The 21181-nt window shown below is 48.5% G+C and overlaps 1 protein-coding gene and 1 long non-coding RNA gene across 4 annotated transcripts in view; one reads left to right on the forward strand and one right to left on the reverse strand.

The window, feature by feature from the left end:
• The window catches only part of ADAMTS9 (ADAM metallopeptidase with thrombospondin type 1 motif 9), an 84584-nt gene extending 72235 nt beyond the window's left edge, over positions 1-12349 (reverse strand). For 2 of the 3 annotated variants that reach the window (XR_015259545.1, XM_086755494.1), the window contains exons 1-3: positions 11770-12349; positions 11299-11681; positions 10071-10233 (exon numbers count right to left, since the gene is read on the reverse strand). Coding sequence is in view for 1 of the 3 variants with exons in the window: in XM_086755494.1 (XP_086611620.1) it covers positions 10071-10233; positions 11299-11681; positions 11770-11863 (640 nt within the window). In the remaining 2 variants the exon portion in view is untranslated. Of the gene's footprint in view, positions 1-8623; positions 8730-10070; positions 10234-11298; positions 11682-11769 lie in introns of those variants that run through there. The other variant, XM_086755495.1, reaches the window with a different exon arrangement.
• Positions 11691-20578, forward strand: LOC147599564 (uncharacterized). The gene is made up of 3 exons (XR_015259546.1): positions 11691-11831; positions 12639-12728; positions 20404-20578. It is a non-coding gene; the product is annotated as an uncharacterized LOC147599564 (long non-coding RNA).
• Positions 20579-21181: the final 603 nt, after the last annotated feature.

Genomic DNA, 21181 nt, shown 5'->3' on the forward strand with positions numbered 1-21181 from the left:
CAATCTTTGCAAATGACCTGAAAAACATCTACCTACACATGGCAGTAATTGGATGGGCTTAAGTAACAAAACGTTTTCTTTAATTTGCAGAAAAACCAAACCCCGATGAGCAGACAAATGCTTCAAGATCCCACAAACTACAGATCAATAATTCAAGTACCAGGCGAGCCTATGCACAGATTCAACAGTTAATATTCACTTAAGAGGTGGCTAAAAGGCTGCTAGAATAATGTCCATTTTATTGCTTGCTTTACTAAGACAGTCTATAGTCTTTATCTGGAGGTGTATATTAATTTTGTTCGCTTGGTTTCTTTCTTTGTTATGCAAGACAAAAAAAAAAAAAAAAAAAAAAAAAGAGACTCAATCCTATGGCAGGGATATTCCTTCCTGATGGCATCTTCCCACCCCTGCCATTTATTTTTGGTTGTGCAAGAAGCCTCAGCTCAGAGCCCACTGAGCTGTTTTATGGATGATTCCTGCTGATTAATGGCCTTTGGATCCATCCCAAGGGGAGACTCAGGCCCATACGTGAGTACTTCGCCTGCAGGAAAGGGCAACAGGGCAGAGCCAGGGACTGCTTTTGAAATAGTAGCTATTGTCATGCTAAACCCAAAAATTAAAAGAAAGAGCGATCGCTTATCCCAATAGTTCTAATCCTTTCCATTTCTACATTAACTTGGCCATGGAATAGAAAGCAATTTGCACAATTAAATAAGACATGTGACAATGCAAGCAATTCCAGTTCAGCTCCCAGTTCATGAGAGCTGCACATAGCAGGGGGAAAAAATAACCCAAAAACCAGAAAACAAAACAGAGAGCAACAGAGGGGGAAAAAATAATCTATTTCTTGAACTAATAACATTAACAAGCTCTCCCTGCTAGAAAAGAAGCATAGTCCTTTCAAACCAATTCACTACCATACATTTTCTGAATGTGTGACCCAGGATTTTTAACACAAAGTTTTCTCCTCAGTGGTTGGCCCCTAACGCTCCTAGACCTGCTCTGATCCAGCTGTGAACATGATAAAACCATTGGGAAGTTAATTATTTATTGCACACCTCCATAAAGCAGATCAAAATGCAGCTGAGCTCCCTCCAGGCAGTCAGCCGGCGTGTGACCTGCCTCCCTCGACTTGAGAGGGACCCAGGGCAGCAAACCAGTTCGGTACAAGCTCTGGCTACAGTCAGCTGGCCCAAGTATGCTACCTGTAACTGGTACAACAGCAGCCAATGTTGCCATCTGTACCAACTGGTACAACAGCAGCCAAGTGACTGCCATCACTTGGAAAAGAGAGGCAAGAGGCAAAATGAGATTTCTTTATGCAGAGGTCAGACTGGCTGAAATGAAACCACAATTTTAGGCACTTCTTGCCAAGATATGGGATGGAAACTGGCTCATCCTTAGGACCCAAACAGGCCCTAAATTGAACCAAAGAGTTTTTCTAGAATCATAGAATCTTAAGGTTGGAAGAGACCTCCAAGATCATCAAGTCCAACCGTCAACCTAACACCACCATGCCTACTAAACCATGTCCTGGAGTGCCACATCTCCACATTCTTTCAACACCTCCACAGATGGCAACTCCACCACAGCCTCTTCCAGGGCCTGATCACTCTTTCAGTAAAGTGTTTCCTAATATCCAACCTAAACCTCCTCTGCCGCAACTTGAGGCCATTTTCTCTTGTCCTATCACAAATTACTTGGGAGAAGAGACCAACACCTGCCTCCCTACAACCTCCTTTTCTAGGTCTGTTTTAATTTTATATCAATATGTTTCATGTCTCCATCTTTCACTATATCTACAGATACATCTCAGATGAATTTGCACAAGGCCAAATTCTCACCTCTGTTACTGTGGGTGCACTGCTGTGGCCAGCATAACCCAGAGCTGAACACCCCTTTGCTGCCAGCAGCTTCTTGCCTGCTTGGACAACAGGCAGGGATGCTCACTTAACAGGGGAGCAGTGACCGCCTTGCCCTGAACCACGCTGAGATGACCAGTCTTGTGAGCAGGACTAATCCTGCCATCCCTCTGGATAGATCTTGGACTGTGCAATCAGAGCTACTGCTAGAGCTAGAGAGGGAAAATAGGCTTTACTGACAGAGGTGAGATCAATCACCTACATCGGAAGGGAAATGAAGGATCCAGGCCAGTCAGGATCCAAATAGAAAGATATTATGCACTAAGGGTGAAAATGAAAGTTTGCTCGATTTTTCTAATCTGCAAACCCGAAAGTGTTCAAATGCTAATTACTCTGAACTCACTTAACTGACAGAGATCAATTGGAGTTTCCACCTTCATCGGCAAGAGCAGCCCAGATCAAACTTCCATGGTTGGAACTATTGAAAATGTAATCAAATATCAGACCTTTCACAGGTGTCACTATTAGAGCAATACAAAGGAGGGAAATCTTAATTTTCCCTGTGTTGCCCATACTTCCCTTTCAATTAGGAAACAACCTGGGCTCAGAAGAGTTCCATCCCAAACTGTTCCAGGAGAATCAAAATATTGGGCTTTTAGAAAAAAGAAAGTCTTATTTGCTACTAAGAGAAACGTTTGCACGAATGGATCATAAGCCCTCATGACCCAGGCTCACCTGCTTGATAGTCTTCTTACCTTCCTCCACTTTGAGTTTTGCACTTACACTTCACTAAGTGGCTTCCTAGATGACTGACTGGAGCAATGTTCAGATCCTCAGGAAGGTCCATGAAAATATTATCTGGCTTTACGCTATGCAAACACCAAAGACCACACATGCTCTAGATGTTTCCTTTCCCGATGATGTATGTGAGAATGCATTCCAGCTTTAAAGAATTCTTTTCTGCCTAAGGTAAAAAGTTGTACGTGAAAAGCTATCAATTTCGCACAGTAGACAGAAACTAGATTAATGAACAAAACAATAAATTGCCTCTAAGAAAGCAGATAGTAACATGTGAGCTGAGCACATGGTGGAAAATGATTCAAGATCATCTCACAGACAGAATAACTAAATAACCGCACCTCACAACCGCAAGGCACAAAAGCACCATTGAATTGGTACAAAATTGGTTTAAGGTATGGCTGACAGCAAGTTACAGTGCTGAAAAATCACTGATTTCAGTTCCATAATCCACTCTTTCAGGAAGAAAAATAAACTAGCCCTGTAGAATGACTAAAAAAAAACACGGTAAAATACCTTTGAAAACCATCCTGAGACTGCAAGGGTCTGGGTAGTTTGCTAAAGTACATCCCAGTGTTTCATCTATGAGTCTGAGCCAGGCTGTGGGTCAAACCAGTACAAATACACCACAGGCACGCCGACGTACACTGGTGGCATTTCAGCAGGTCGGGACAACGGCCTGCGCTGCCGCCTTCCGCGCTGCCAGGACCAATCGAACCCATTTGCCTGCAGAGCTCTGGAGCCAGCACTGCCTGAACCTGGCTTCTGCCTTGCAAACCACCTGAGCACCCCAGCTCCTGTGCTGGTTTGCTCGCTCTTAATGCAACTTTAAACATGTAACAGTCGCAAGTACGCCAATGCGTTATCCACACTCGTGGCTAGTGATACCTATGAGGTACCACCAACACAGAGATCATTGCATCTTTGTGACACTCAGTAAAAGATGAGAAAAAAATATGTCATTAGAAAGAAAGAAACTTTGCCTACCAATTGGCCACAGGGATGCTAGGAAGAGAGGTCGCAGAACTGTCAAGTCTGTTTGTTTTCAGTAGAATACACAATGTGGTACAGATGGAAAGGACCAAAGTGATACCTCCCTGCTTCTCCCACCTGCCCTTCTTCAGCAGGTGTCCGCAAAAATGACATAAAAGTAGATGTGAAATCACAAGTGCATCCATTTTGATTCCAGGAGAGTAATTTAACTCTGTTCATCTACCATGTCGAAGTTGCAAAGCAATAACCAATCAAAAATAATTTTTTTTAGACACAATCTTGATCTTCCACCATTTAGGGGATTAATACATTTTCAATACTAAGAGTAACAACAACAAAACGTGTGCATCTTGCTTACAACTCACGTTGAGAAATTTTCACACAAAATTGCATTTATGGGATCTGTATCATTGTCTACAATAAATTTTTTAAATTAGTCAGTCTATTACCTTCTTTCACTCGCCAGTACAACAGTAAGACAGCACAAACATTGCAGCCTGATCCCTTTCCCAACTCAGTATGGGAAAAGCTTGTGTTTGACATCCCAGGCCCATTTGACCAAGTACTAGTTGGCTGTTCCTGTGCTATTACCTCAGTAGGAAGCTAGAAATAGAATTAATTGCATTAGCATATGGGACTTGTGACGTAACTCTCTCGTTTGCTGTTTTTGGGAGGGAAGGAAACTTGAAATAATTACTATCTGACTATAAATTACCATTTCACTTCCTGAAGATGAGAAACTTTTCTGAGGGAAAGAACGAAGTCAATGTTTTACCCTGAGGCCAAAAGCAAACCTGACAGCTTAAACAGGCTTTTGAAAGAGCTCAAGGATTGCTCAACCTGGAAGGAAAGGCTTAGGAAAACCTCCCTGCAGATCTTCTGCAACCCCATGGTTACGTGAGACACAGCGGTACAGAATTTGCCTGAAGACCTGCCTGGAAACCAGACACCTAGAATGAGAAATTCTGCTGGATGAAGGACTTGAAAACCTAAATAAGGTCACAGCTGGAAGCAAGACAAACAGTCCAAAAGAAATAGCAAAAATACAAAAGGGCTCTAGACCAAGAGCCTGACTGCAAAAGATCTGGGATTTCACCATGGACCACTCACAAGAGTACAAACACCGGGTCCTGTGGAAAAGGCCTTCAAAGTTTCTGCCTCAAAACCACTATAAAATAAGAATGCAACACATATAAGTAGTCTGCAGAACCAGCATGGTATTTTCCATCTCTGTTTGGCCCCGCTCCCCACCATTGTCATTTCTAACACCGGCTGTACACCTCAAACCACAGCTCAGGTAGGAGCAAGAGGCCATGTTACTGGAAAGGGACAAAGTCAGGCTTTAGCCATGGTGCCAGACCCTCAACACGTCCTCCTTGGTCACGACACCGACAATACATCACCAAACCCACACCCTGGCAACCTCAACCTGCCCACCCCATCCCAAGCACGTGGGAACGCAGTGGCAGGACCATCTCCTCCTTGTGCCATGTGTTCACCAACGACTTCCTGTGCAGCTGGGCGGCACTGGGAGAGAGATGACAACCACCTGTAAGGGCTGAGCGGGCTGGTGCTCATTATCACACGGGGAGAGGACAGCGATCGTCCGGCTGGCAGCACCAGGCGCCTGCTTGCTCAGGACAGCATTCCTCTGCCTGGGCGGCTGCCCAGCGTCACGTTCAGTGGGAAGGGTCGTTAAAGTTACTGTGAGGGTAATCTATTACAAATCACTCATTAATGCAACTGAAAAATCAGTGACATATTACTGATTACACCCGTGTCACGCTAGCTTGGCAGCAGGACTCAGTTCGCACTGCTGATTTGTTTTGTGCTTATTGCAGCAACTTTCTCAACACAACGTACACACACACACACAACTCCTTTTCTCCTCCTTGCCCAGATGAGTACATAGGCCTTGCCTTTGCTGTGACGGAGACCACGCGTGCTGCCCTCCGAGTCGCCAAACCACTTTAACACCTTGCAATTAAATACGCAGCTGCAAATTCCAGACCATTTTGCATCCATTTCTGCCTGTTACTGGGAGGTGTCAAGCCTCCAGGCTGTACCCAGCAGCCACCTTGGCGGTTTTCGGAAAGCGACCTCGGCAGCCGAGTCACTGGGCTTTCCCACCTTCGCCAACAGCGGGCTGGGGCACAGCCAACTCCGCGCAGGTAAGACCTGCTCCGTCCTGTGCTCGTCTGAGCCCGCTTCCAAAACCTCCGCCACCGCAGCACAAATTGCTGGAAGGCCTCTTTGCTGGCTACAGCCCCTTGGCTCACCTCCAGAAACAGAAAAAGCTCTAATCATCTTCCTACTAGTTTGGCACCGTCAGAGTGTTATTGCTGCTTCTGCATGAGGAGTTTTGCCCATGGTGGATATTCCCTCTCTAAGTACTCTCATTAAGGAGCCGGGACTTTGCGCAAGATCCTCACACACAATTCCACAGCCCATGTCCAACACCAGCCACAGGACGGGCACGGCTGACCAGCAACAAGTCACAGGAACGGCTAGCACACACTACGTATCCAGTCCTTGATTTATTCCTCTTAGCCACAGATGGGTCTTGAATATAAAAGTATTATGAAAAATGAGGCAAGAACAGGAGAACTGACGATGCTGGAAAGGAAATGAAAAGCACAGATCAGGAGAGCAAAGTGAACGCAGTGTGAACAAAGAAGGAGCTGCCCAAAAGAGTTAATTCAGGAGTCCAGCGCAGTAAAAGCGGAATGGAATTTGCAAGGTTTGGAGCAATTAAGTAGCTGAGCATGCAGCAGAAGTGGGGAGACGAGAAAGCCCGACTCTGGCATTTATACTCATGGCAATTGCGGCTTGGTGCCACCAGGCAAGTGGAGGCCACATCTGTCTCAGAACAAGGGGTGGTCAACAGGTAGAATGGTTGGGTAAGACTCAGTAAAAGGCTAAAGCTATCACAAAACCCCACAAAACTGGAAAAGAAGAGCTCCAGAGAAGCTAACAATCAAAATACAGGTATAAACGTATCAACGACAAAAAACATGGGAAATGTGAGAAAAAGGAGAAGTCGCAGAAAGGGACATAAGACGCAGAGCAAGTGGTGGCCTGAAGTGGTTTATTTAGGTGACGGCCAGCGGCAGTTTCCTGTTGGCACCTGGAGCTGGACATCTCTCTGCAAGACCAAACCTTTGGGGTTTCACGTGGGAACTGGTGGGTAGAGCTTGCCAGTTTGCTCTTGGTGGGAGGTCAGACTGGATGGGGACCAGAGCGCTGCTGCCGGCATCCCGAAGCCGGCCGGCACAGCGTGCGCAGCTCCCGCAGCCCCACAGGATGCAGCTATGCGCCTTTTATCGTCAGAGTCAGATTGTTCCTCCACGGGGCGCAGGAAAGCTCCGCTCTCCCGCTTCGCAATGAGCCACTTCCTTTTTTTTCTTTTTTTAGGATCAGAATTTCTTTTCTCTTCCTCCTCCACCTCAAAAAAGCGGATATTTAATGATTTGGATCGGAAGGAGCTTGCTATCATGAAGCGATGGGTGGTAGCGGCGCTGCACCTAGTGACATCACGCCGTCGGCCCAGCCAAGTCTTCATCCCATCAGGGCTATTCAGTAAAACACAACTAATTATTCCGCCAGATCCTCGACCAGATGACAAATTGATTCACGGCGCTAACTAAAAGAAGGGGAAGGAGAAGAAATTGCACCATTTCCTATGACTGAAACTACATTAACCCGTTACCCCAAGGAAAACTTTGTCAAAAGTTTTTATTGAGGCTGCTGAGCTATATGCCAGACGGCTGAAGTGCATTGCCAGGAGACCCCAGTGTCACGCTATGAAAGTTCATATGCAGAGCACACTTTGCATTGGATATCCATCAGCACTCAGAGGAGAAAGATCTTTTTTCAGAACATCTGCAGAGTTTCTCGTATGTCAGAGGACCTAAAACTGTTATCAGAAACTGCTAATTAAAACTTAACAAAATCAAACGCCTATTTTTCTTAGCTGACCTGAGGACGCTGAAAACTAAAAGTCACACTAGGGAGACTGCTGGAAATGAAAGCTTTTACTCAATCTGTCAGTCAACTCACAAGGGAAACTTTTCCTGGATACTGCAAGGAGTCTATAATTACATCATCATGGGCAAGGGCACACCAGTATGTTGCTTATTAATCATTTCCAGGAAAAAGACTATCAGAAAACCATTCTTAACAGCACCACTGCCCGGCAATGCGGGCTCCCCTGCTCACTGCAGGGTGGGTACTTAAGATTTCCCTTGATGAATTTCCTCTTTGAGCAACCTTCAATCCTTGCCAGAAGCCTGCAACTCAAACGTACCTTTTCACACGTTCTTCTGACAAAAGACAGGATTCACACAACACCCTACAACTATAACAAACTCCCAAACTTCCATGAAACCATTCTTCTCCAGTAGGAATAACAGATGCACCCCATCCAAAACAGTGAGTCCTGCTAGATTTTGCATTTTCCCCTCAGCTCCAAAGACCTGTGAGGTGCCTTCTCTCCACCAGACGTAACCAAGGTTCAGCATTGCTCAAGCTGCCCTGCACTTGCTCCTTAAATGATGAGACCAAGACTTGTTCACCATACACGTAGGGTCAAAGCATTATTCCCTTTCAAAAACTTGGACAACTGTAAAAGGGAGAGGAAGAGATGGAGTGGAAGAGGAAAAGAGGACAAGTAAGCCTGTCACTCCTATCTGGAACCTTTAAGCTTGTATTTGAGAGGCACTCCACTACATGAAGCAACTGAGAAGAGCAAGGAAACAAAGACAAGCAAGAGGCAAAGCACTTCGGAAAAGAGGAGAAAGAGATACACACCACATAGGCAATACCACAGATGGAGTATTACTCTTGTGAATCGTGATCCAGAAGAATAATACCCTAAGTGGAAGCTATGATACAGTGGGGTGAAATACAGCAGGCTGTTGTAACAGCCCAGAGGAAAGTCCACAAACGAAAGCCAGAGCCCTCCCAGCTACCTTTGCTTCAATGAGTCCTGTGATCTGCTGCTCCGTTCCTCCAAGGGCTACTGATGCAATGTGCCAGATTCCATGTTTCTTTCCAACTGTTCTGAGTCTCCTGCATCTGATCTCAAAGAAGGGAGCAGAAACAGCTGGAAGAGAGAAACCAGAATGGCATAGTCCAGCAGCAACCCTTGGAAGAACAAACAACAACAGCCTTGTAAGAGGCACTGTTGTCCCCCAGCACGCATGTTTGTGTGTGGACACGTATCCACACGTCTTCTAGCAGAAACACATGTTGCTAGCGCATCAGCTGTAGCTGGTCACAGAGCATCTTCTGACTTAGTGTGATCAGTGCAAGCTGAACAGACCAACAGCTCAACAGCATGGCCGCCATCCACAGGTGCCAAATGAGTCACATGTGCTAAATGCAATCTAAGACTGGCACCACGCTTCTCCTCCAGTGGAACCTTTACCCCCTGAGCAACTCCACCTACTTCGCAGCACACAAGGGAAACCAGTGGGCTCACAGCCCACACAAGGGAAACCAGTCAAGGTCTACTCTGCCTAGGCTTTAAGCTCCAGTAGACCTAGCTGCAGGCCAAAGCAGGAGGGCAAAACAGCAGGTGAAACAGGAGACTGAAGGAATAAGCTTCTTCAGAGAGAACTTAGGTATTTGCTGCCAAAGGAGAGGATTAGTCATGAAAATCAGGAAGTCAACGAAGCAGAGAGCAGCAGGAGGCCACTGCAGATAACAGGGACAGTAGGAGCATGGCTGTTGCTCGCCAAGGCACGTGAAGGGGAGATGAAAAGGCTCGTACTCTTTTCATATGTGCAAAGACTAAAAAGAGGGAGCAAGGAGGTCAGGGAGATGGTGCTGGTGGAGGAAGGGCCACAGGGGGGAAAAAAAAGCATTTGAAAATGAACCATGGGAAAGTGATTAATAAGGGAAGAACTGTCAAGATTGGTGTTACGACCTTCTAATTTCCACTAGAAAGAAGTAAGACATTGCAACTCACAACCAGATTTAGGGAGGGAAGACCACGAGCACAGCAAGACCAAGACAGAAAGATGTCACTTAAAGGACAGAAACAGAATTCCACATAGAGAGCAAATCAGAGTAAGATGGTTAGGAATTACACATAGGAGAGGACAGAAAGCAAGTTTAAAGACTCATGGGATATTTAAGGCAAGACAGCCCAAAGGATCTCTTGCCAGCCTTGCAGCAGGGATGAAACAGAAACCGTAAGATTTTTCCTGACCACAACTTCCTCGTAACCGATTACTAGAAAGCAGAGGCGCTCCAGGTCTCTTCAGGACAGCAGTACCACCGCGAGCCCAGTCCTAGTGCATGCGGTGCTGTTTCTAGAGGGGTCCCTGAGCTCTACATCCCTTCTGCCCCACACAAACCTACAAATTACTACAAATTAGTTCCCTTTTGTAAGGGCGGTAACAGAATGAGTACCTGGAGTATCGCAAGTCTGCCTGTCCCTTGAAGAATTGGTTGGAGGTGTCCGGTGTCGGTAGACCAGATGTGGTTTATTGTGCTCTTCTTCATACTCCTGTTCTTCAAGCGACAGCAGTGGCTCTACGAAATAGTCCCCATCGTCAGACTTGAATGTGCCTAGCTGAGAGGGACCAGAGAGGAACAGGTGGTCAGCTTCGGGTGATGACAAACCATGGAGCAGGACTACAAAACAAAATGAGTGGATAACGAGGGAGGTGCGCGAGCACCTCATTCTGCAGCCATCCCTGCGAAGGCATGGGCTGGAAAGCCAGCTTCCATCGCACCCGTGCTGGGCTGCACTGTTCCCCGCAGCCATCCCATTGGAATTTATGGAAAGCAAATTACTAATCCAGAGGCATGGAGCATGAGAGAGGGGCATCTGCCAGACCCCGTCCCTATGCCAGTGACATTTACCAAGCCCAGGGAGAGATAGTGCTGGAGGCCTCAGCTCAGCCCCATCACGTCGTGCTGGTTTTCCTACAGCAGCTCTGTAGGACAAGCCTTAAACCCATGTGTAAGGACCAGAGGAAAGCATCCAGCCAGTGAGATCCCTGCTTACGAGAAGTCATTGACACTCCTAGTTGCACGTGACTACAAATTGGGGATTTGGCGGGTAAATAAGAAATATCCAAGACTAAAAACATCCTGCAGCCATCCTAGACTGGGAAGCATGACCAGTAACTGGGAGGCCACACACAGGTGCACTGGCTTGAGTGAAGATACCCACCCAGGAGAGCTCCTGGGGCAGGTGGAGGCCAGCGGAGACCTCGCAGGGGATCACCTGGGGTCAGCACCCCGGAGCGTGGGAAGAAGCCTCTGCTCACCCCTTTGCTCCAAGGGGCTGCCAGGCAGCCTGCCTGCATCCCTCCCCGGGGAGCCCCCGGCCATCCCTTTGCAGAGGGGTGACGGTGCCCGGGATCAGCTCCCACTGACACACCCCCGCCCCCCGGGGGTGCCGCTGGGTGGCAGTTTTTCTCCCCAAAACCCGCACCTCGGTGCCGGAACCCGAGGGAATAATAAAAGCAACGGTGGGTGAAAACCCCTGGAGCCGCCAGCTCTGTCCCACACCCGAGCGGGGGGGTTGGGGGGGGGGGGCGGGAAGGGGCCGTCCCCATCCCTCTGCCCACCCTCCCTCGCCCTGCTCCTCCTCCTCGCTTCCGCCGCCGGCGGGGGCCGGGGGTCTCACCATCCCGGAGCAGAGGCTGATGACGGCGGTGTGCCGCGGGCGGGCGTTGACGTGCCCCCGGTAAAAGCAATGCTTCACGTCGGCGTCGGCCGCCTCGGCGTAGAGGCGCCGTTGGTGGGCGGCGGGTTCTCCCAGGAGGCTGACGGTGAAGAGGGGGGCGATGAAGGCCGAGCTGGCCGTCAGGTTGAAGAGGAACTGCTGCCCGAAGGCGGAGAGCCTGTAATGGGCCTTGGGGGAGGCGGCGGCCGTCCAGGCGTCGGGGGCAGCGCTGGTGCTCCGTCGCCGCCGCCTGAAGTGGACATCGGTGGGGAAGGGCTCGCCAAACTCATTCACCCGGGTAGGAGTCACGATCTCGTACTCGCTCAGCTTCTCCAGCAGCTTGGCTGCAAGGGAAGAGAAGCACATTGCCCCTGAGCGGGGGGAGGCCGAGCCCCTCTTCCCCCCCTCGTCTCTCCCCGAGCACCCGCATACCTTGCCTGGGGTGCAGCTTCTGCCTCCTCGCTCCTGTCCTCAAGCCGTCGATGAAGAGCGTGGTGAGTGCCAGCGCCAGCGGCGCCAGCTGCATGGTGCTGCGCGCTGTCCTCAGAGGAGAGCACCCTTCCCCCGCGGTCCTCGGCCTCTTCTTTTTCCTCTTTTTTTTCCACCCCCCCCCTTTTTTTTTTTTTTCCTTTCCTTTCTCTCGCCCCCTTTCTGCCCCCTCCCCGCCCCCCGGTGCGGTGCCGGGGGGAAGGCGCTGGAGCCGGGCGGTGTTAGGGGCGGGCGGGCCGGCGGGGCGCGGGGCGCCGGGGGCCGCGCATGGTGCGCGGGGGCGGACGGGCCGGGACCGACGGGCCGGGACGGGAGAGCCGGCCGCCCGCCCGCCTGCCTGCTCTCCCTCGCTTTCCGCCTCTCCCCCCGTCGGGCTGGTGGACGGGCCGATCCCGGGAGCCAATTTAAGGGGGCGGGCTCCATAGATCAAGCAGGAGAAAAGATCCCGCCCTGCAGGAGCAGGGACAGCCCTTCCTCCTCCCCCCACCACCTCCCTGCTTCCAACATGTCACTTTCTTTCATTCCCGAGGAACGCCGGAATCGCGGGGTTTCGCCAAGAAAAGCCCGAGCCGCGGCTGGACGGGGCGGGGAGAAGGGGGGCGTCCCGAACCGCGGCCCCGCACCCCCGACCCGGGCGGCCGCTCCCCGCCGGCTCCGGTTTTAAAAGCCGCAAAGTGGCCCGGGCACAGCGGCACCGGCTGCCGCCCGGTCTGCCAGGTCCTGGGGGGAAAGAGCCACTTTGTCACTCACCGGGAGGAGAGCCGAGTTTTCTTACATAATTGCTGGTTTTCCTGGTTTGTTTTTTTTTTTAGACAGCTCGAAGAAGCGTCCCAACAATCGAAGAATCCCCCGTGTGACACTTTTTACAGCGGTTGTTTTCCTCTGCATTTCTCAGATATGAGGTGCTTAAATCAACTTTTCTTTAGAGTTATTTTTATGTTGTGCTGTTTTCAGGCATCCTGAGGGAAAAGAAGATTTTTATAATAAAGAAGTTTATAAACTCAGATAAGGAAATAATCTTTTGTTTTGTTTTACACTTTGGAAGTTTTCTATAAAAATCTAAGACATTCTTTAGAGCTAAATGTTATTAAGCGTTGTCTTCTACCCTTCCTCAAACCAAACCTCAAAACTTTGTTTATGTTTTGTTTGTTTGTTTGTTTTCCAAAGTGGGGAAAGATGCAATGAAATTTAAAGCCTGTAGGCAAGGCAAGAGAAAATAGATGAATGGAAGTTCAGATTTGCACTTCCATAGAAAATGTCAAAGTTCTGTATTTTCTTCACTCAGCTTTGGGACAAAGAACAGAAATATCAATATTTGCTGCAGAAAGGGAAAACTTTTTAAAAAATCCATTCAGAATCAAATTCTGGGAAAAATAGCACCTCCTGGCTCTTCTAAACTAACTGCTGAAGCCCTACAAACCTCAACCATTAGCAGTAAATTATTAATTTGTACAATGAATATAGAAGTCGAAGTAAGCAAGGCATTACCTGGAAAGCCATGTGTCTTTAACTCTGCAGCTGGCGGGGCAAGTGTTGGACAGGCCCTTGGCAGCAGCTCTGCACAGAGCAGGGTGCAGGAATCTCCACGATGGTGGAAACCCAAGTCAGCACACCTTTAGGGCAAGGCGTAGTGGCACACAACCTCCCTGCGTGGCATTGTGCCCGCGCTTATAAACCATGTTTCATTTAAGTCTCAGATGCTGACAATAAGATAACTCACCCGTATTGGCTTCAGGGACTTGGGCAAAGCTGGGATGCTTCCTGACTTGAGTTGCCTCACGTGTAGTGAGCTCCAACAGCGGTGTTGGGTCTTCTCGCTGTGTCCAGCCTTAGGGCTGGCCTGAGCACAGCCACAGCTGCTGGATGGCTCCCTGGTTCTGGGGAGCAGCAGTGTCTCCCTCCTTCCATGGTGGGTATGTCAGAGTGGTGACGTGCCTGTTCTGGTAGGTGTCATCTACTGCCAGGAGCCGCTCTTCCCAGTAAGGAAGCGTGGTTGCATCTCTGTGCACTCGCTTGTTGAGTGAACCTGGACCAGATTTGCTTTTAATGCTGCAAAGGGCCTGCTTCCTATCCTAGCAGCTAATTGCTTGCTCATGCACACACATTAAGAAAGAAATCCTCAGAAGAGCAGCAAGACCAAACTATTCTACAATAACTTCAATCTGCAAAGCCTGCTGGGGCTGCCACACAAACCCCAGCTTGCAAGGCCTTTCCTGGCTCAGCATGAAAGCGCGTGGCATCCCCACCCGTCCCACACTGAATTGTGTCAGAAAAGCCACCGGGGTCCTTGGGCTGCTGGATGAACAAAAAGAGGAATCTCGTAACATCATCGCATAGCAGCCCAGGCTTCCCTCAGGCGTGTTTTCTCACTTCGATTCTTTTCTTTGGACTTTCTCTGTCTCATCATCAAATAAATTACTTAACTCATAGCAGGAATAATATCTGCAGTGCTGCTCCACCAACTTAGCAGGAGCACCCTATACCCAGACAGTCTTCCATCGCCTTCCCACAACTTCCACGCGTGCCCTAAAGCTTTTAAACCTCACGGGGAGAGGAATACAGGGTGCTTGAGCTTGGGACGCGGCCCAGGAGTCACGGCAGGGGAGGGAGAGGCCGTATCCCACACTCAGGTGGATGTGGACACGTATCCTGGGAGTGCTGGGGCGAGCCGCGCTGCGGTTGGGTGTGTTGAGCGATACCAAGCTGCCGGTCAGCAAAGAGGGAGAGAAGAAAAGTGAACCGAGTTGCCTGGGGAAGGAGAGAGTGAAAAGCTGAGCATAGCTTTGGAGCTGAGTCAGAAGGGAGGGGAGGAGGCTTACGTGGAGCGAGTCCTGCTGGTGTCCTGGGGGAGAGGGGTGCAGCCTTCGCTCATCTCCTTGTTCTCCGATCAGGATGGTGTTGGGAAACAGGTCTGCAACCCAGATAAACCAGCAGCAGAGTGCCCTGGGGCAACACTGTCCCCGTTTCACAAGCGCCCCGCATCCCACTGCTCCCAGCCTCAGCATCCCCCTGTGCCGGGTCCCGTGCTCTTGGGAGCTGCCTTGCTTCCGTTCAGCTCCTAGGAAGAACTTTTTTTTTTTTTTTTTTTCCTTTGTTGTCTACAAGGTAACAAGTTAATTTGGCTCTGAGGTGAGGTTCAAAGGAGCTCAGGAGCCAGCATTGGGTGAGAAGTGGCTGTGACTTGGGTGGGTTGGACCCTTTTCTTTCTGGCACTGAGCTGAATGGAGTCAGGCCGTCTTGCAGAGGAGCATCCTCATGGGCTTGCTCACTGATCTGAAACCTTGGCACGTACAGACACGAGGGGAGGCAAGAAAAAAAAAAACAAACTTCCATCTTTTGGAAGAGGGGAGCTGACCCATGGGAGGACCAATTAGGTCTCAATTGTGGGGCAGAGCTGGGAGCGGACTGAAGTTCTCTTGGGACCAAATCCCACCTTTACAGTGGCACTAAAGATGTTCTAAGAGCACAGTGTTACTTACAATGGGATTTCCATTGACAGACATAAGAGTTGTATGTCATGCAGCATTTTGAATCTTTACAGCTGGAGATGAGGAAATGCAGAAGGAAAGCTGTAGCGTAAGTAGATAGATTATGTGGAGTTTAGAGAAACTAAACTACAATCTTAAATTCAAATAACTTTCCTATTAGGAAGGATCTATTAATACTTACGGTATGGTAATTGTGCAGAGTCCAAGTCCTCACCCAGTCAAAAGTAACCCCTAAGAGCCCATACCTACCCATGGAAAAATCCCCTTAAAACACTGGGAATTTTGCTCACATAAATACTGCAAAAGTTGAGCTGCAAATGCCTCTTGTATAAACTACAAAATGAGAATTTGATCACAACAACAACTGTGTACACTGCTGCAAGAATACACACAGAGAACCCAAATTTCCTGCGGTTTTTTGCGCTGCTTTTTGCCCTCGGTCCCATTTCCTTTTCCCCATAGGTGAGGGCAGTCCCCAGTCACTAACCTTTGTTCTTTGCCGCTCGGCCTCTCCGGGTCAGCGTCATCTTCCTTTATCTGCCTCATCCACTCGCTTGCCCAACGATTATCCCAGAAGGCTGACTGTTTCCCTTTGATGGTTGCTCTTCACAGCCACAAGATAACCAAAGACAGCAAACGTTTTCTCCTGGTGTCTAATCTGTGTGGTCAGAAAGTGAAAGATTTCATTCCCTTCAAACAGCCGACTGCCTGCTGGCGGGATTTCAGCCTCTCTTGCTCATCTGCCTATTCTGGTAACACGGGTACTGCTCTGTGCTGCCTTCTCTCAATTTAGGAAGCTGTTCTGCTCACAGAAAGGGTTGTCTTTAAAGGATGTTTTCAGCACTTGTGTCAAGACTGGATTTTTAAGTTGTTCTAAGCCTTTCACGTTTGTTTAGAGGGGCTGAGACTTGCAGGTTTGTTGGTGTATACTTAATTTTCAAACTTGTTATCTGTGCCCAGCCAGTTCTTTTTGATTCTGGTTAAAAGGATTTAAATACACAGTTTAACTCATCTATAGTAGCCATTTCATCTCCTGCTTCCTCTGTTCTTACCCCGAGCCATGCTCTGTGTAGCGTGCTGCTGCCATCGAGTTCTGAATTACTTGGTTTTTTGGGGGTTTGCTCCTTCGTCCCGTGGAGAGCTGCGAAGCGATACCTGCCATTCACAGCCACACCGGCACAGCACTGCTGTCACAGCTTGCCCTCTGCGGGCCCATATCCTGGTCCCCATTTTAGGGCCGGTGGCAGAGGGAGATGTGAAACGATGTGCCAGGATGCTGCTGAACAGAATTCAGTTTTCGGTCCCATCCCGGTGCCCTGAGTACCGAAATGTGCATGTTGAAGTGACTTGCACAAGGTCACCCAAGCAAATAAGACCCAAATATCCTTCAGCTTGGTCCTGGGTCAAACTGTGCAACTCAAACGTCTTCCCAGCCATGATATTGCAGCAGGAGCTGTGCCTGTGGGAACCATCCCCTCTGCACAAAGGCACAAGCTGGGAGCAGTGGAAATGCAAGTATAACCCGACATCATCGCTGCTCCTTGCCTGGGTGGGGAACCACCGTTTGGGAACAGAAGGTGAAGGAGAAAAAGCAAACGAGTCTCTCATAGTGCTCCGCTCACATGCGAGGAAACTGGCTCTCAGTTTGCCTGAGAAACAACTTGGGAAACAGATCCGTGAGTAGGAGCTAGGGACCGGGTGGGAGGAACAGCAGAGCCCACGTAGACGCTGCAAATGTGTGGGATTTTCAGCCTCAGGTCAGCACGGATGGACATAATGATCCCTTGAGGCTTTCCACTTAAAACTACTGGTTCCAGCTCACCCCTCCCCTGCTCCCAGCATTGCCGCCGACCGTTCGCACGCTGCTGCGTTTGCGCGCACCTCTTATCTGTGTCAGGGAAAAGGCGTGCTCAGGGTAGCCCAGCTTCTGGGTCTCGCTGCAGCCTGGCAGTTCCTTTGGCCTGACAAAGCATTTACAGACCCCGTCCTCTACGCTTTTTACTACAGATAGCGATCCCAGGCAGCTCCTAAGGTAGCTGAGAAACACTTAATTCTGGATCTTCCTATTTTTCTGCAAATTAAGCCATCAAGCTAAACATTATATTGGTTTTTCTGTTGTGTTTGACACGCTGTAAATCAAACAGGACCTGAATACACTCCTTTTGACTTTTGACATTATGTACATGTGCATCTATGCTGTGTTCCAGGTGCCCTTGCCAAAACGCTAACAGTAATACTAGGAGGACTAAACAGAGCAGATGTTCTGTAATCCCACACCAAAAGGCAACCGGGGAATGTTGGAAGTTCTGCAGGTACAAAAAGCTTTACCCCTCGAGCCATGTCCTTTTATTCATGTAAACTAATTATAACAGCTCTGCAAGGTGTCACTGTCACTTTACGAAGAGGAGGCTGAGATGCTCAATTTGGCAAAGGACACTGAGTCGTGGAGCTCTGACCCTGTGATTGGTTCTACCCTCCCACTCAAGCTTGCACGCAGTGTAAGCGTACGATGTAATATTTCAGTGCAGGGATCATTCACCTGTAAAACTCTATTTTAGGAGGGTTGTTCTCATTCTTTCCCCAAATAGTAGATTGTCTCCAGAGATAATAAAATACAAATATGCATTAGAGTAGAAAAAAAGCTAAGCAGCTTTACAGATACCAAGTTTTTGTTTTCCTAAATTGTTTGATTTCCCTGGGGGTGTCACAAGGTAGCCAGCTAAAAGCAAAGACACCTTCCTGGGGGAAGTCTTTGCAATGTTGTATTTGTATAGTGCTAGGAAGTCTGTATGGGTTAGAAAAAAAAAAAAAATTGTCAATTGTCAATGGCTAAAAAATGGGAATGTTTTAGGCCTAATTGAGCTCCTGTCGAAATTCATCAACAAAACTTCCACTGACTTGGAGAAGTGTAGAATCGGGGCCTCTGTCATTTCCAGGAGCTGTTTTACAGCATCACATCATGCTCAGTAATATCTACCTGACAAGTATATCTACCTCCCACTATTTCATTACCAAGGTGCAACAGCTTGAAAAAACATTTCCCTCTTACCTTTGAAAAATGACTCTGCTCCCTAAGGTGCATTACCAAAACCCAGCACCTTTTAAAATGCTGCCCAGATAGCTGAGGGCTGCCAGCACAGACTGGCGCCAGGAGGGAGAGGATAATCCAAGGGTAGCTCCATCACTTGATACAACTGCGGGCACCACATCCTTACTGCAGCCAGAACGTGCACCAGACCAGAGCAGTGATGGGGGGTTGCTCCCCTGATGCTAGAGGAATAAGAGACACTGCTTAAATGTGAGAGCGCAGATGCGACTTCCAGCAAGTCTGCAGCTCACTGAGCGCAAGGTGTGCAGATGAAGGAGCTTTCCTCCCACACCCCTCACTCAATTTCCTAATTTCCTCCGAAACCAGCGTTGATAAGGAATGGAGCAGGGATGCTTGGGCGGTGGAGAGTCAGCATGTAAACATGTGACAGAAATCCCAGAAGGAGATTTGGTTTCTCCCCAGTTATGTCATATTTGCCCTGGGTGAGCAAGCAGCGAGCGTGTTCTGTTTTCACCCGTACGCTCTGCAGCAGCCTGCCCGTTTCTCACGACGGCCATTGCCCTGCCGCACTGCTAACACAGCATCCCTCGCTCCAGTTCATGCTGGGATCACTGCCTTGCTGTCAGGTGCCTGCAGCCTTAGCTTTGTTGCTTAACTTCACCGTCAAGCTCTGCTGTGCAACTGAGATAGGGCACTTAAGAGTAGGAATTCAGTGTTTCTTATGTGACGGAGTTTAGGTGAGGTGTTAAGAGCAGCCTCAGCAGAAGTGGGATGCAACCATGGAAGAGCAAACTCTGGATGATCTGCAAATCTGAAACGGAGTCATTCTCACCTCCCCAGCTGTTTCCATCAGCCATCTCTGCCCCACACCTTCCTGCCTTCTCACTCACTAAATACCTTTTTTCGACAGCAAAAGCTGTGTTAGGAGCAAACCTAGAATCCACATGTTCCCCTTGCAGGTGTGGGGAGAGCTACCGAACGACGTGAACTGGGTGCAGCCCTCGTAACCACATTCATGTCATGCCACTCAGGCTGGGCCACCGTAGAGAGAATTAATGGAGTGGAAATCCCTGTTTGGAAGCACACAGCTTCTCCAGCTTCTCCCTGTAACTCCTTCACTCCCTTCACACACCACACGAGGCAGGGGTCTCCCCAAAGAACCACAGCTGGACATCTTGGGTCATGGTGGAAAGACGAGCTCAGAGCTGCAACGCTTCCAAGGGAATCTGTAGTCCTGAGACTAAAGCCTGCTAGCAGCAATCTTCTTTTAAAGTTACTGTATGGCTTGGCTACAAAGATAAGGCACCAGATGGCTTGGGAAGAATTTTTAGGAGACAGTTGTGTTGGTATGCCTGGAAGGATCTTGAGAGCTTACGTTTACAATAGACTATTTCTTTGGAGGCGAGTGTTTGTCAGGCTCATCAGTTTTAATTACCCAAAGTGTAGGCTGTTTCTAAATGCAGGCAGTGTTAAAAGAAGGGTTTTTTCTGTCTTCATTTTTTTCCTGAAGAGAGGACAGCTAGCAGGAATCCCTTCTGTAACTTTATGGGTAGCAGATGGACTCATGGAGACTAACATTAAGCAGTTTTCATCCCAAATATTGTCCGGCAGCACTTTCTCTCACTGATGAATTATTCATTGCACAAGCAGATATTTCCTTTTATCTGTTTTCAGTCAATGAAGTAAGCAGCTAATTTTGTCAACTCTCAGCATTCAAAAACATGGATCAGTCCTCAAAAATCCCAAGACTTTTAAACCAAGCCTTAGTTTGTCTTTTGGTTTTGAGGAAGGTTGGGATAGGATTGCTCTCCATAAGGATGCCAGGAGGGATAAGCAGTATAGCTGGAAGAATTAGCTAGCAACCTGCCAGTAATGTAAATATTGCTTTCAGACACCCAACTTACTTTTAAAACAAAGTGTGATCAGGTTGTAATATGGATTATAGCACCATTACCTACAACAGCAGGAGCTGAATTTGATGACACCAGGAATAGAGCTCCCATATACTCAGTTTGAGGATACGACTTTTTTTTTTCCCAGCTGGAAGGGCTACCCAGACATAGAGGATCTCGGCCATTTGGGTCTTCCTGACAGCCACGAGCCCGCTGAGCTCCTCGTCACCCGCAGGTGCACGGCAGACCCGAGGCGATGTGCACGTGGCCATCACGTCTTGTATGCCTGGAGATACGGCAGCTCTGCTAAGGAGGCAATTTCCTGTCCTACCACGCATGTACGCTGGGATGTTTTTCAGGTCTCTCTGTCTATGCTAGAATATAAATAACATTACTGAATGTTGGTGATGGGAATCAGGCTCATGTTTGTGAGCTAGCTGTTTCCACGTTTTCTCCTCATGTTTTATCAGCTTAATTCCTAAATATCCCTAACATTTCCATCCATAACTTTTAAAGAGAGGGAGCATGACTTGGAAATGACTATAATGTGAATGGATTTGTTGACTTAACTGACATTGTTTTGACATGACAGGGCCTACCGAAAGACCAAGACCCCTTTGTGCTGACTGCAGAACAAAAACAGGACTGAAAATGGAGCTGGTATCGGAGTTTCCCTGCCTTATCACACTGGGTTAATGCGTTACTCCACGCTAGCTCGCCAGCTGAGAGTGGCTTTTGTTGCAGGGGGAGGGAAAACTCGTATATAGCAGCAGCATTGTTCCTCTCTACTGTTTTCATAGCAAGTTCCTGCCCACAGCTCTTTGCAACTCAAAGGCCATATTCAAAACAGAGAATTGTCCAAATCTGAGCCATTTTGTCTACTGACAAGGTGGATGTGTGTGTTCATGTGACACCAGGACAGGGAG

The sequence above is a fragment of the Chlamydotis macqueenii genome, chromosome 10, assembly GCF_036417535.1.
Source record: "Chlamydotis macqueenii isolate bChlMac1 chromosome 10, bChlMac1.mat, whole genome shotgun sequence".
Classification (NCBI taxonomy): Eukaryota; Metazoa; Chordata; class Aves; order Otidiformes; family Otididae; genus Chlamydotis; species Chlamydotis macqueenii.